Source organism: Talaromyces atroroseus (assembly GCF_001907595.1).
Source record: "Talaromyces atroroseus strain IBT 11181 chromosome Unknown scaffold_1, whole genome shotgun sequence".
Taxonomy (NCBI): Eukaryota; Fungi; Ascomycota; class Eurotiomycetes; order Eurotiales; family Trichocomaceae; genus Talaromyces; species Talaromyces atroroseus.
In genome coordinates this window covers 1,667,295-1,681,092 of record NW_017971433.1, presented here as the reverse complement: position 1 = coordinate 1,681,092, position 13,798 = coordinate 1,667,295, and the positions used below count along the sequence as shown (strand labels likewise).

General features: G+C 47.4%; 4 protein-coding genes across 4 annotated transcripts; 1 reads left to right on the top strand and 3 right to left on the bottom strand.

Annotated features, from left to right (window-relative positions):
- Positions 1-393: 393 nt before the first annotated feature.
- On the bottom strand, positions 394-1,191 carry UA08_01664 (ADP-ribosylation factor 6; the record flags this gene model as incomplete). The annotated part of the gene is made up of 5 exons (XM_020261353.1): positions 394-438; positions 495-607; positions 678-824; positions 884-1,039; positions 1,098-1,191. The coding sequence occupies 5 exons, from the start codon at positions 1,189-1,191 to the stop codon at positions 394-396; spliced, it is 555 nt and encodes a 184-aa protein (XP_020123640.1).
- A 1,069-nt stretch (positions 1,192-2,260) lies between these two features.
- On the top strand, positions 2,261-4,670 carry UA08_01663 (hypothetical protein; the record flags this gene model as incomplete). The annotated part of the gene is made up of 6 exons (XM_020261352.1): positions 2,261-2,374; positions 2,431-2,837; positions 2,894-3,169; positions 3,253-3,717; positions 3,783-3,892; positions 3,955-4,670. 6 exons carry the CDS (start codon positions 2,261-2,263, stop codon positions 4,668-4,670), a joined length of 2,088 nt encoding a protein of 695 aa, XP_020123637.1.
- Positions 4,671-4,823: 153 nt separating this feature from the next.
- UA08_01662 (hypothetical protein) lies at positions 4,824-5,509 on the bottom strand (the record flags this gene model as incomplete). The annotated part of the gene is made up of 2 exons (XM_020261351.1): positions 4,824-5,396; positions 5,471-5,509. The coding sequence occupies 2 exons, from the start codon at positions 5,507-5,509 to the stop codon at positions 4,824-4,826; spliced, it is 612 nt and encodes a 203-aa protein (XP_020123636.1).
- Positions 5,510-7,554: 2,045 nt separating this feature from the next.
- Positions 7,555-12,634, bottom strand: UA08_01661 (hypothetical protein; the record flags this gene model as incomplete). The annotated part of the gene is made up of 8 exons (XM_020261350.1): positions 7,555-7,775; positions 7,864-8,489; positions 8,559-8,989; positions 9,067-10,488; positions 10,547-10,736; positions 10,790-10,849; positions 10,920-11,003; positions 11,073-12,634. The coding sequence occupies 8 exons, from the start codon at positions 12,632-12,634 to the stop codon at positions 7,555-7,557; spliced, it is 4,596 nt and encodes a 1,531-aa protein (XP_020123639.1).
- Between the last annotated feature and the right edge of the window lie 1,164 nt (positions 12,635-13,798).

Sequence of the window (13,798 nt, the reverse complement as noted above, 5' to 3'; positions counted from 1 at the left end):
AACAGCGTTTTCAGCTTCTTCCAAGCGAATCGTCAAAGGTCCATGAAAGGATAGATGGTTTTCATATTCCAAAAGTGTGCTTCGCTCTATACACATAAAAAGCTACATATTAATTCTTTTGAAGCAGAGAAAAACATCATGGGAAAGAAAAAGGCGTACAAAGGAGAATTAATTGTATAAGAGAGACAGAGCAAATGCAGCCAAATGGACAAGTTTATTGGGGGAAATACAACAGGGATATCATAAAAGCCAAAACGGCAATATGCAGAGCATACACAAAGCGGCAAAGACACAAAGAACAAATATTGGGATGCGGCGTGGTCATTAAATATCTGAATCGAAAAGGAAGGGCGACGACTATTCAGGTGTTGTACAGTTTCCGAGAGACAATCCTTATTTCGCGGGAGCCGGGGTTTTCACGTTATTGGAAAGCCATGCCTGAATGAGGTTGTTAGCATCTAACGCGTATAGACGGATACCGTGATGAAACTTACCAGCCCCTCGAAGATACCAGTGCCTTCAGTGGCAACACTGGGCACAACATACCAGAGGCGATCCTTGAGCTTGTTGAGTTGTAGGGCGTTGGTGATTTCTTCCGGGCTGAGATCTACATGCACAGAATCGAGTGGTTAGAAAACAGACGAAACGTCTTTCGAGACATCACAGAAGACACTTACGGCCCTCGATATCTTGCTTGTTGGCAAACACCAGCAGCAAAGCATCTTTCATTTCACGGTCATTGATGATTTTGTGCAATTCGGAACGAGCCTCGTTGAGACGGCGAGTATCGCCCGAGTCGACGACGAAGATGAGACCTTGGGTGCCTGCCAAAGTGTGAGTGATTCTGTCTGTACGCATTCTCCGCATCACATGCACAGCATACCGGAATAATAATGCCGCCAGAGTGGGCGAATCTTGTCCTGTCCACCGACGTCCCAGACATTGAATTTGACATTTTTGTAGGTGACGCTCTCGACGTTGAAACCGACGGTGGGAATAGTGGTGACGTCCTGGTTGAGTTTCAATTTATACAGAATGGCTTTGGACACCATTATCAGCACTTCCATCGCTTGTCATATCCAATGGCAAGAACTCACTGGTCTTTCCTGCCGCATCCAGACCCAGCATGAGAATACGCATCTCCTTTGATCCGAAGATCTTGCCCATCAATTTAGATACAGAACCACCCATGATAGAATCGTGCTTGCAGGCGGGGTCAACGATAGGCTCTGTTGGCGTCTCAGCAGGGGGTGCAATGGGTTGATGTCGTTCGTTCTGGCACTCGGAGTAGGAACCAATACCTGGCTGCTAAGAAGCGCGCAGTTGCGTTTAGCGAGTGTTGCGCACCTGAATGTGAGAAAGCGCAAGGAGACAGCGACGAAACAGAAAGCAATTGCTGATGCACGCGCAGACTTACTTGGTCGCCCCTACTTACGGATAGAGGCCGGCAAGGACAGAAGGAGCAGAGAGACGGCGAATGGAGAGGATGCGGACGTGAGCTGAGGACTGGACAGCAGACGCCGGGGTATCGAGGTAGCGCGGCGTCACAACAAGTTGTTGTTTGTGCTGATTTATGTATGGACTCCCAAAACAGACGGAGCGTAAAAGGGGCTGCAATGATGGCCTGAGGTTCACTAAACGCCGTGGCGGGCCTAGCGCAGCGCTTGATTGTTTCACGCTAGGCCAAGCTGGGCGCTAGCCCGTGCTGGCACTTGCTGCGGGCAATCGTGAATCATCTGATTTGCTCGCGCTAGTGCCACGCTAGCCGTTCCTGGTCAAGTCTGGGTATACCTATAGGCTATAGCGCCTTCCCCAGACGTCTTCACCTCATCGCTGAGCTTTTGTTTTTCCTTGTGCCTTGTGTTGCATGATGAAGGGAAGAATAGGGGCTAAAGGTGCCAGTTTATCGAGCTCAGAGAATGCTTAATGGATCACCCAGACTCACCAGGGGACGCTGTCTGCGCAGCTGAATCCAACTATCGCCGACGGTTCACCGCAAGCAACGCGGGCTGCGTTGGTCCTCCAATATGAGCTGAGCATCACAATGAGGATCGTCGACATGATATGCATTAAAACAGGATGTCTTTTCCTCGATGATCCTGTTAGCAGACCTAAATGATATCCTTGTTTACCTCGGTGCCTCGACGTATACGTCATGGGAGTGTCATCCGGAGTCGTTCGGCTACTTAAAGAATGGTACCAGTCAAGCATACAGAGCTTTGTCTGAGGAACCATCCTAAACAGTGTCACTGCGGCCGCAATGTTTTCCGCGATCCAAGCCATACACAAATTCCAGCGTCGCGGATCAGCGATCCAAAAGGATCTCAACCGCTGTGATACCGAGAGATGCGCGTGGGCCGGCCCTCCATTAAATGTTAGTTTTCAGCACGATTCAATCAATCAACTGTCGGCTAATAATGTTTGAATAAGACGCTCTATGCCGGCGTCTCGCTGCAGTTTGTCAATGAAAAAGCAGCAGCGGTCGTCGCCATTGCCATTCGCGATACTACGTATCTGTTAGACTTCTATGAGCAACATTTTGGAACTCAGCTCGACCAACAGCTCACGAATAAAGAAGTGGCCGACTTCATTATTGCCCGGCTTCGGGAATATAGCGAAGAACATGACGAACGCTTTACGGGGATAGGAATGCCTGAAGATGTCGCAACTCGTTACCCCGAACTGTGCTCACGCTTGTGGCATGAGTTGGACATAGTACCCATAGCATTTCCTGAAGGTGTTCCGCTTTTTGCTTCCTCTCAGTATACAGATCCCACCAAGTGGGACACTAAATCTATCGATGAACTTGCCGAAGCGATGTCTCGAAGATGTGTGAGGTGGGTCTGATATATTTACACAAAATGCCATCGCAGTCGACGCTAAGATGATGTAGATTTTTCGGCCCAAGTAACAATCCAATCTTGGACGTCGGCTTCCAGGGGTTAGTGGAAGTTGATTGCGCATTCCGCATTCGTATGGCTTCGTTGAGTGATTACCAACCCACCGTTGGACCTACCACCTGGAGGGCTATACATCATTATGCTGCAGAAATCAAGGAGCGCAACATTAAGATCGCTTTCTTTAGTGCAACACCTCAGGGCGGAGGCGTTGCTCTCATGCGGCACGCTCTTGTTCGGTTTGCGCGGACATTAGGTGTCGACATCAAGTGGTATGTATTTGCTATGCTTGCCTCTCTTCATTTCAACCCAAATTCTCATCTGTCTTTTCACATGAAGCTAATGTTCTTTATAGGTATGTTCCCAAGCCGCGTCCTGGAGTATTTCGTATTACCAAGACGAACCACAACATACTGCAAGGCGTATCTGCTCCAGAAGAGCGGTTTACTAGCGACCATCAACAACTCATGGAAGATTGGTTGCAAGACAATGCCAACAGATATTGGCTGTCATCGGGTGGTCCTTTGCAGTCACCATCGGAAGGGGGCGCTGATCTTGTCGTTGTGGACGACCCTCAAATGCCTTCCCTCATCCCCATAGCGAAGAAGTCAGCGCCGGACAGGCCAGTGATATTCCGCAGTCATATCCAAATTCGAAGTGATCTTGTAGAAAAACCTGGCACCCCACAATTCGAAGCATGGCGATGGTTGTGGGATCACATCAAATTAGCGGACATCTTCATCAGCCATCCAGTAGACGCCTTTGTCCCGGCAACCGTACCTAAGGAAATAGTAGGCTATATGCCTGCTACTACAGATTGGTGAGTCCCATTGAATTCTGTATTCAGGCGCGTGAGAGATGGGTCTAACTTGCACCTCCTCGAAGGCTTGATGGTCTTAACAAGACTATGCGTAATTGGGATATAGCCTCATATGGGCGCAACTTTAATACACTCTGCCGCCACAGCCACACAGCGACTATCAATTATCCAGATGGTATGACGACCTCTATTGTTGAAGGTTAATTGACCATAGTTGAAAATACTGACGAGTCACAGATGAATATATCATTCAAGTCGCGCGCTTTGATCCATCCAAAGGGATAATCGATGCCCTCAAGGCATATGCGAAGTTTTATGAGCTCATCAAACAAAACGCAATTCATATCCAGCCACCCAAGCTTTTGATATGCGGTCATGGATCTGTTGACGATCCTGATGGGAATGCAATTTATGACGTCGCGTTTTCTTATTTGAAAGACCACCTTTCCCATTTGTCAGACTTCGTCAGCATTATACGTCTGGGACCGTCAGACCAAATGCTCAATGCTCTTCTTTCCAAGGCAAAAATTGCCTTGCAGCTCTCTACCCGAGAAGGCTTTGAAGTGAAAGTATCCGAGGCGATCCACAGGGGCAAGCCTGTCATTGCAAGTAGGGCGGGCGGAATACCACTACAAGTGCAAGACCACAAGAATGGGTTTTTGGTTGAAATTGGCGATGCAGACGCTGTTGCACAGCATCTGTATGACCTTTGCACCGACGCCGAGTTGTATGACCGCATGAGCCAGGCAGCCTTGGAGACAGTCAGCGATGAAGTCACCACTGTAGGAAATGCGTTGTGCTGGCTGTATCTCGCTTCACAGCTGACTGCTGGCAAGAGTGTGAAGCCCAACGAGGAATGGATCAATGATATTGCTAGGAAAGAGGCGGGTGTGCCTTATGAGAAGGGCGAGAATAGGTTGAAGAGGGCCGTTAAAGTCGAGAAAATGGGATAAAATAGTGTGAACATGCATACAACTTGTTCGACGGTATATATAATAACCGCTAGATAAAATACGCGATCATTCCTTCGCAACGTGTAAAAAACTAACAGCAGGGGTATCAAGTAATTAGGCAATATCTGAAACAGAACACAAGACGACACCGGACTACCGGCCAACCAATCTATACCTCTCCCTTGCCAAACCACCCTCAGCCCCTTCTACTCCATACCCTTCACCAACCTCACCAACAATTCTAGCAGGCCTACCACCAACCACGCAAAAGCTAGGCACAACCATCGCGGGCGGCACCACGGCTCCATCGAGAACATAAGCAAAATCCTTCAAAATCACCATATTGCCCACAACCACATCATTGCCGATATGCACATGATTCCCAACCTGGGCGGCTTCAACGACCGACCGCTCGCCGACGAAGACGTGATCACCTATCTTGAGCGGGTAGAACGAGTGAATACCGCGGTGCAAGCGTGATGGAGGTCTAAGTATTGCAGCCTTTGAGATGTACGTATATCTTCCCACCGTGATTGCGACCGAGGGGGGGATATTTGTTGATGATGAGGAAGTTGGGCCAGCATCATCGTTTTGCTGACTTGGCTGTTGAACGCGGAAGAGGTCGCCGCGAATCACGGCTTCGGCCTGGATGACGGTTTTACCACCAAGAATGATATGTTGTGTACCGTGGATGAGTGAGCGACGTGAGATTTTATTGCCGGTGTCCTAATTGATAGCTTGACGTGTTATTTATTGCCATTGGAATTGAGTCGGAATTGCATTGATAGGAAGTAACGAACGGTCTCAATATATTCGCCCTTGACGGGTTTTGGTGGCATTGTATCAGATACACCGGATCTAATATATCGAATCGTTAAGACTCGAAATTCGACAGAAAGGAAGCAATTGATGCGGAGTTGAGGGTTGCGTAGTTGGACGTTGGATGTTTATTTGTCGCCGCCGGTAGAATACTCGGGGAAGTCGGAGGCGGTCAGGACACACTTTAGTTATCACACGCATCCGAGGTTCTTTCGTCGGTTTCCGCTTATATTTGCTCTCAGGTTAATCTACTCTGTGATTAACCCTAATATCATGCCAAACCCGCGATCAACGTTATGCAATTGAGCTCAATTTCAAGGGAGATTTCATGCTGAGTACGATCAAGGAGTGGCCAGAAAAGACCAGTTAACTACGCAATCTGGAAGAATGGTTTACCCGGATGTATTCTTTCATGTATAGATAGAATCATTAGCGTCTTGGCATCCCATCTGAGAACGGTTATCCGCTAGTTTTGCTAAGCTTCCTAGCCAATTAACTGGCCGAGAGCCAATGACGCTAGTTCGAACAGGGGATACATTGCTGATTAGTAGCTTGGCAGACGGCAACTATACTAGATATGGAACTAGTTAATAGTTACTGTTGTGTACTAACCGTTTCGTACCTAGTGTGGTTGATTGTCTTGTCTTATCTTAGACATTCAACATGGGCATTCCCTCTACTGATCCTTCTCGTTTCCTCGGCTTCAATCTCAATGAAAAATTATGTCTAGCGCTATTTCTACCAGCAAGCAGGGGCAAGAATCTGTTCGGTTAACCCCAGCTATGATCCCCCCGCTCCTCGGACTTTGACGTTAAAAACTCATCTTTCTTCAAGACGTGGGACAAATACCTTCACCAGAAGAGGTTCGTGCCCAATCCTATTCCCAGCATATTTCTGGAATATATATAGCTAGAAGGAAGAAGCTCTCAGTCTCGGGGCCTTATATGAGCCCACCACCTGTTTTATTTAAAGAAATGAATCTGTTAGTCAAGTTGGTGGGGGGTACTTGCGCGAATTTCCGAGGCACAGACTCTATACGCTATCCATCATGTCCTTGATGATGGGGTCCCCGTTCCTGAGGTTTATGGATGGAGAACACAAGGAGATGAGAACTTCATCTATATGCAATATATCCCTGGACAAACTCTAGAGAGCGCCTAGGATACAATGGAAGAAGATGATAGAATCAGGATCTGCAAAGAGCTTCGGACTATCTGTGATAATGGTCTGTAAGTGGACCATGGTCAACAACATACCTCTCAATTTTTTAGACCAATGCGCAAGCACTTGGGATCCTTGGGACTACTAGACCATATCTCTGGGATGCTGAGAGACTGCAAACATTTAAATGTGTCTGCGGGTGAAGCCTAATCCTGTTTCGTAAAAAGAACCATATAGACGGAAATAATGTGGTAGATACGAAGGATCTAACATTTTTTATACGTAATCATTTTCTTTCTAGCAAATCCAATACAGGGGCTGAAGGTTGGCCTGTAGATGTGTACGAGCGAAAAGTCCAATGACTGCATCTGGTAGATGTTAGGCAGATAATCAATAGTGGAGCATGTAATCAAGTGCTATACCGTCGCCTAACGCAGATACTATGTAGATTTCATATTGCGGCATTTCTAGTAGCCCCGTGCCTCCCCCCTTGAATAGTCGACCAACGTACAAAGATAGCCGACCTCAGTTGTTGTCATCCCTCTCTTAATTTTTAAATAGGTACACTGTATCTTGAACTATACTATGCTTGCTCTCAGGATTTAGCTTGCAATAACGCAAGGGCTAGAAGTTCTCCCGTAGTATGATTCAGTAAGTAAATTTCCATATATCAATGCGAATATACAATCAACACATCAGAAGTCCTTCTGTTCCACGCCAGCGGAATATCTCACGAATAAAAGTGAAAAGAAATATTGACATATAAGAGGAGGAAACGAGACACAGCTTATTAAAAGGGAATATATAATGAATGCAAATTATAAGAGAAATATTGACATGCAAGAAACGAAAGGAAAGACAGAAGAAAACTGAAGAAAATGAATGTTTTCAGAACAGAATAGATCTATAAGATACGGCCATCCTGTGCTTTTCGACCTTTCGGGCCCTCTGACTTTCTGCTGAAAATCCGTCCGACGAAGCGTCCGATATCACACACTCCTCTCACGATTGAAGTAGGGTTGTAATGCTGTACGCGAAATGCGTAGTAGAGAGCAACGGCTCCGAAGATATTGAAGCCAATGTATGCCCATCCAATTCCCCAGTTGCGCCACCGTTGACTTGGATCTATTTGATGTTAGTATCGATAATTTGTTCCATCCACACTGGAAGAAGCCATTAAGGGCTGTTAAAGACGGGGGAGGGGGAAACTTACAGATATTACTGTTAGCCAGGACTTGATTTGCACTCTGCAACGCGCAGTATTGACAATTACTTGTAGCGTCATTGTTATATAGTCGTCCGGGAGCAACTTCGAGATATTGTTGCAGATATGAAGCGCATGTCATGCCAGAAGGAGGATTAAAGACGCTTAGCTCTGAGGATGAGCATTCAACGGGTCGGCCATCGAGACCGTTGCCAGTCATACCTGCGACAAGGTATGTGAGAGGAGAGACACGATACATGAATATCCAGAAGCCAGGCAATGCACTTGGCGGCTGCATGACACCGTTGAAACTCAGGGTAAGAGAGAAGGCAAACGTCGCGATAGTACCCGCCATTTGAGCATTTGGCATTGCTGATATGACCAAATCTGCGAAAGTGGATGCAAACAAGAAAAACTGGATCACAAAAAGCAGCATTAAGCCTTTCTGTTCGCCCGTTTGATTCGCACCATAAATGGGGAAGTAGTAGCATGCCCAGACGAGAATCCCCAGTAAAACTTGGTATGGTATCTCTGCCACGACGTTTGCAATGAGAAAGGCCGCCCAGGAGTAGGCCTTGGATGGGCGTTCGCGAACTTCGTAAAGAGACCTTTGGCTAACAAAACGGGGCATGATCCTGTTTTATAACAGATAATGCTTTAGCAATCTAGTGTAAGAAATCGAGACGGAGAAACTGAGGACTTACTGCTGCACAAGGGTTGAAAAGATAGATGTCATCATGAATGTGCTGAAGAGGACGTCCTGAAAACCTTGCACGCTACTGTTCGGTTTGAAGAAGGAAAATCCGATGAACAGAGACGATGCTAGACCCAGCAGCAACTTCGCAAATATGTACTGAGGATCGCGCCAATACTGTTGAAAGACTCGAACAATGACAAACCAAAGTTGGTCTTTGAATGGCATCGCGAACTCGGTGTCCTCGTTAACCACACTTTTGGAGCTGTTTGGTTCTGCGCCAGAGCCTTCTACAGCGGTGGGCGAGCGACGTGCATGGATTTCATCGATCTCAGTCTGGACGTCTTTCGCTTCCTGAGACTCTCGCCAAACAGTAGGCCAATCTTGAGTCGATTTTCCGCTGGCACCTGCACCTATGATTTCTAGCATATATTCAGCGGGCTATAGAAAAGTCCATTAGTTAGTAGTCATTATGCAAATAAGAGACCGGATAAAAAAAAAGGGGGAGCATCTCTCACATTCTCGGCAGAATCGCACTTTCGTGCACCGTTTCTTTCGAAGTATTCAAGTAAGGTAGTCGAGTCTTTGCCAATGTCTCCAAAGTAAACAGTCCTTCCACCCTTCGCCAAAAAAAGCAGCTTGTCGAATTGTTGGAAAAGAATGGCACTTGGTTGATGGATAGTTGAAAGGACAGCCTGGCCATGGTCTGCCAACTTGCGCAAAAAGGCGCAAATAGACCATGAACTCTGAGAATCTAGACCACTAGTAGGCTCATCCAAGAACAACAATAATGCCGGTTTAGCGGCCAATTCAACGCCAATAGTCAAAAGTTTCCGCTGCTCAACATTGAGACCCTCGCCGGGTGTCCCAACAACAGCCTCCGCAAAGTTTTCCATATTGAGCATTTTGATTACATCCTCAACGTATGCGTACTTCTCAGCCATGGGAGTGCTTTTAGGTTGCCTCAAAGCTGCGCTAAATCGCAGGGCCTCTCTCACAGTACTGGTTTCGAGGTGAAGATCCTGTTGTTGCACGTATCCTGTTTTGCGTTGGAAACTAGCATCCAAGGGCTTACCGTTGACAAACATATCCCCAGTTACCACACCAATGGACACGCGCTGCGCGAGAACATCAAGAAGGGTTGTTTTTCCAGCTCCTGATACCCCCATAAGGGCCGTTAATGTTCCTGGTTTAACCCAACCAGATACATTGTCCAGAAGCCTACGCTGACCTCCTTTTACGGGAATATCATAGCAGACATTTCGCCACGTAAAGATGTCGTGCTGCTCCGGAAGGATGCCAAGTTCTTCTTCTTCCTGTACTTCTGAGCTGTTTGCTGGTGCCTCAACGGTGCCATTTTCGGGTTCATTTTCACTTTTCGTCAAATATGCTGGCACACGACCGCGACGGAACACCAGAAACTCGGCAGTTGATGAAGTTGCAGAATTGAGTTCCGTGAACATGAAATAAGTTCCCATGAAGAATAGCCAGAACGCTATGAGAATTCCGAAATTCCGCCACTCATGGGAGTAGGTGTAATTGTATTGAGAGGCAATATATCTATCACCAGATACCGTTCGCCGGCCAGTCACCGAACTAGCAACAGAGCACACGAATGTATCGCCCGACATATCTGGATACGAGGGTATAAAGGTTGAACAGGGAAATTCCCGACCATGAAATTCGTTGGCGATAAGAGCCTCGAATGTGTAGTAGACGGGGTTAATCCAGCGAATCCAGGAAAACCAGGGGTGCATCTGGGGACCTGGAATCACGAAGCCCGTGTAAATAACAATAGCCAACACCATGACACCAGCCAAAGCCATGGCCTGTGCCAAACTCTTTGTTGAAGCGGCTAGTGTCCTGAAAATGGAAGACATGGCTAGGGTTGCAAAAAACGTGAACAGGAAGAAGATAAAAAATTGAGATGGTTCATAACGCTACAAAAGTCAGCATGCATATCAAGATAATAAAGCTCCGACCGCCTCGTCAACTTACCAGACCTGCGAGAAAATATAACACAATATTGAACGTGGCCGATGCTACAAATTTAATCGGCAAGTCGGCGACGATACTGCCCATAGCTTCAGCAAACGGATGAACAAAAGCATACGAGGCCTGTTTCTCAATAATCGGACGTTGATCATATAGCGAGTTAATTTCCGTGATACTGATGAGCGCATTCAGTCTATCGTACATACGTTAGCAATCTCCTCCAAGTAACGGAAGTTTGCTCCTTACAAAACTGCGAAAAACAGAGCAGCGCCTTTACTTTGGAAGCCTGCCGTTGCAGCAGGAGTGCTGAATGAAACAAAAACATAGTTAGCCTGGAGACCTGCAACAAAACTTCACGCATGATGCTAGCACGTACCCATAGTAGATTGACCCAATGATTAAAGCCATGAACAATCGCCCAATAACGGTCGTCAGCGTGGTAGCCTTATCGTTCAACAGTCTGAGTTTCATATATATATACTTAGCAAGCATGTCACTAGTGAATAAATGGAGCAGAGTCATAGTTTACCTTTGATAAGCTCTCTTGGTACAGAGTCGGACTTGCATTGGAACAGACAAAAGATACGGACTTTGGGGCCTGACATGCTTTGCCTGCTGTTCGTGCTTGTTTTCCGCCAATTCTTGTTCTGCAACGCCGCCAACTGGGAAATTTCTCTCGTGGTCACTAATTTCCTGCATAAGCGCTGCACGCTCCGAGCTATTTTTCCAGTATACTTCAAATTCATCGGGAGTCCGAGGAACCCTTTGCTCCATACCTTCACGGGCTTGACGCTCCTGTGGGTTAGTGACTGATGTCAGGAAATCTCCGGTTGTTTGCCGAGAAGGCTTGGACCATCCCATCTCTACAAAGTACTTCTCAGCCTTATTGCATGGACCGAAATAGATTTCTCGTCCCTCATACAGCACGATGACTTTGTCAAACACGTCATAGATTGCTTGCGATGCTTGGTAAATAGCAACGCTATGGCAACTACCGGAGACATTTGAAGCCATTCGTAGCGCCTTCACAAACTCTAGCGCGCTTGCTGCGTCCAGTCCTCGGGTACTGTTATCCCAGGCAGCAATTGGAGCTCTCGCAAGAGCCATTTCCGCTATACTGACGCGCTTTCGTTCGCCTCCAGAGACCCCACGTACGTAATCGTTCCCAACAATAGTATTGTATGTATGCGAGAGCCCAAAGACCGCCATTACCACCTGAGTGGTTTCTCTAACGTAGTCGTCCCGAGATTGGCCTTGGATGCGATGAGCTGGAGCCCGTGCCATTGCCGCAAACTCCAGGGTTTGGCCAACTGTAAGATGTGGAAAGTGTTTGTCAACTTCTTGGTTATATAACACTTCTCCCTTGAACTCGGTATGCATCTTGCCCATAGGAACACCATTATAATGAATCGTCGAATTTTTGTCGAGATCGAGGCCGTGCAGTTCTCCGGTCAACGTCTTCAGAAATGTAGAGCAGCCACTGCCGGGTCGTCCGAGAACCATCAGTAACTCACCACCTTTGACAACACCCTCGAAATTTCGCAGAATTGTCTTATGCTGCTTGTGCTTAGCGAAGCTAAGGAAGTTGCTGGGTCTCAATGGAGCTGTGAGGACGGAGCCGACGGTATTCTGTAATTGCAATGCCTCACCAGAGCCGGACACATTGAGATTCTTGAAAGTGATACTCGCCCTAGGAAAGCGCACTCCTTCTTGTTGTAGCAGGCGCAGTCTCTTTCTCGTCCATAGATAGGCATCGAACTGTGTATTTGCGGGTTCAAGTCGCGGGTCTTCAAGGGCCAATTCGTCGACTGTATCCATGCGGATGATAGCGGTACTTTCGCGGCGGCCAAAAGTGCTCGGGCGTCGAGACGAGACTGTCGATGCAATCTTGGTCAACTGCTCACGATCGCCTGGACGAACAGGCTCAAAGGTTCCCGAGAAGTAATCGTCGCTAGAGGAATCATCTTCCGAACTCGCAGCATTTTCTTTCGAGATTCCATCCAGAGGGCCGTCTTTTGGCGAGGAGGGTGACGCAAAGGCGTCGTCCGGCGCCTTTGAAGAGCTCTCTGGCCCGGGCTTTTCAGAAGTCATTTTGCCAGGGATGTCCAAGGAAGCAGAACTGCCATTAGAGAGCGCGGGGGCTGTGGGCGTTTATCTCTGATCAAAACAGTCATCAAGGGCCCTGGAAGGGGAATGAATGTGTGTCTAGGAATCCGGGCTAAAAGGAACAAACAAATCCCGTGTATAGAGCTCGGCTCCTTGGCTGGGTTCCCGGACAGGGAAAGCGTGGCCCAAATAACAATTGTGCATTCTCCAGCCAACGTGCGAGATTCCTCGCGAGTGGTGACGTTTGCGGTTGCAAATCCACGCAGCAGAGGCACATCTTTTCTTGGCGCCGTGTTTCCAGCGAATGGCAATGTTTCTGCTTGCTACAACGTAAGGAAGGTTCTGCCCGCATTATCACTGAGCTGGGAGGTTTTAGCACTATTGCATCAACATCGCCTCCTCGGGTCCGCCAGCGATCTGTGCAGCGTGAGACTAGCAGCACCTCTGGCCGGATCCAGCTATATCCGTAGATGCACTATCAACTGCACTAGTTATGAAGGATCTCCCAGTGGCCAAACGTTAAATCGTCCCTCGGATGTCTTTCCTGCGGAGTAGAAAGGAATTCGGCGCTTGCGAAGCCCGCCCGGTTGCCGGATTCTCGTTTTCCCGCAAGGTATGTACCAGCTCCGGAACTGTCAGAATTAGATCACTTCTTCCCCTGGAGCCCCTGAGCCCAGATCTAGCTCACGGATTTCAAAAGGGAAATGCTGGAGTTATGCAAAGGCGATTAATCCAATTAACAGTAAGGCGCAATGTTCAATATCGGACCTCGGTTAGGGTTAGGGCTAGTATATCAACACAGTGTTGTGGTCATGTGACTCACATAACCCTAGATGTTGTTCCTGGCGCCTGGTTGCCAACAGCTCTCATATCGACCGTACCGTTGCATCAATATAAGATTGATGTTACGACCATAATGAGTTGGATGACTGGGTTGAGCGGGGGCTTGGGCGCAGCAAACATTCAAGATCGTGCCGTGTCTACGAAAATCTCGAGATAGCTAAACGTTAGCGATCTGTAACAAATTGCCTATGCTTACACCAACCTTCACTCTTAGTTATTAATGTTTGAATCTTGGTAGCAGTGAGTATGCCGAGGCAATTAGTTATCATTTACTTCAAGATGTTTGCTAGCACAAAGCATAGATCA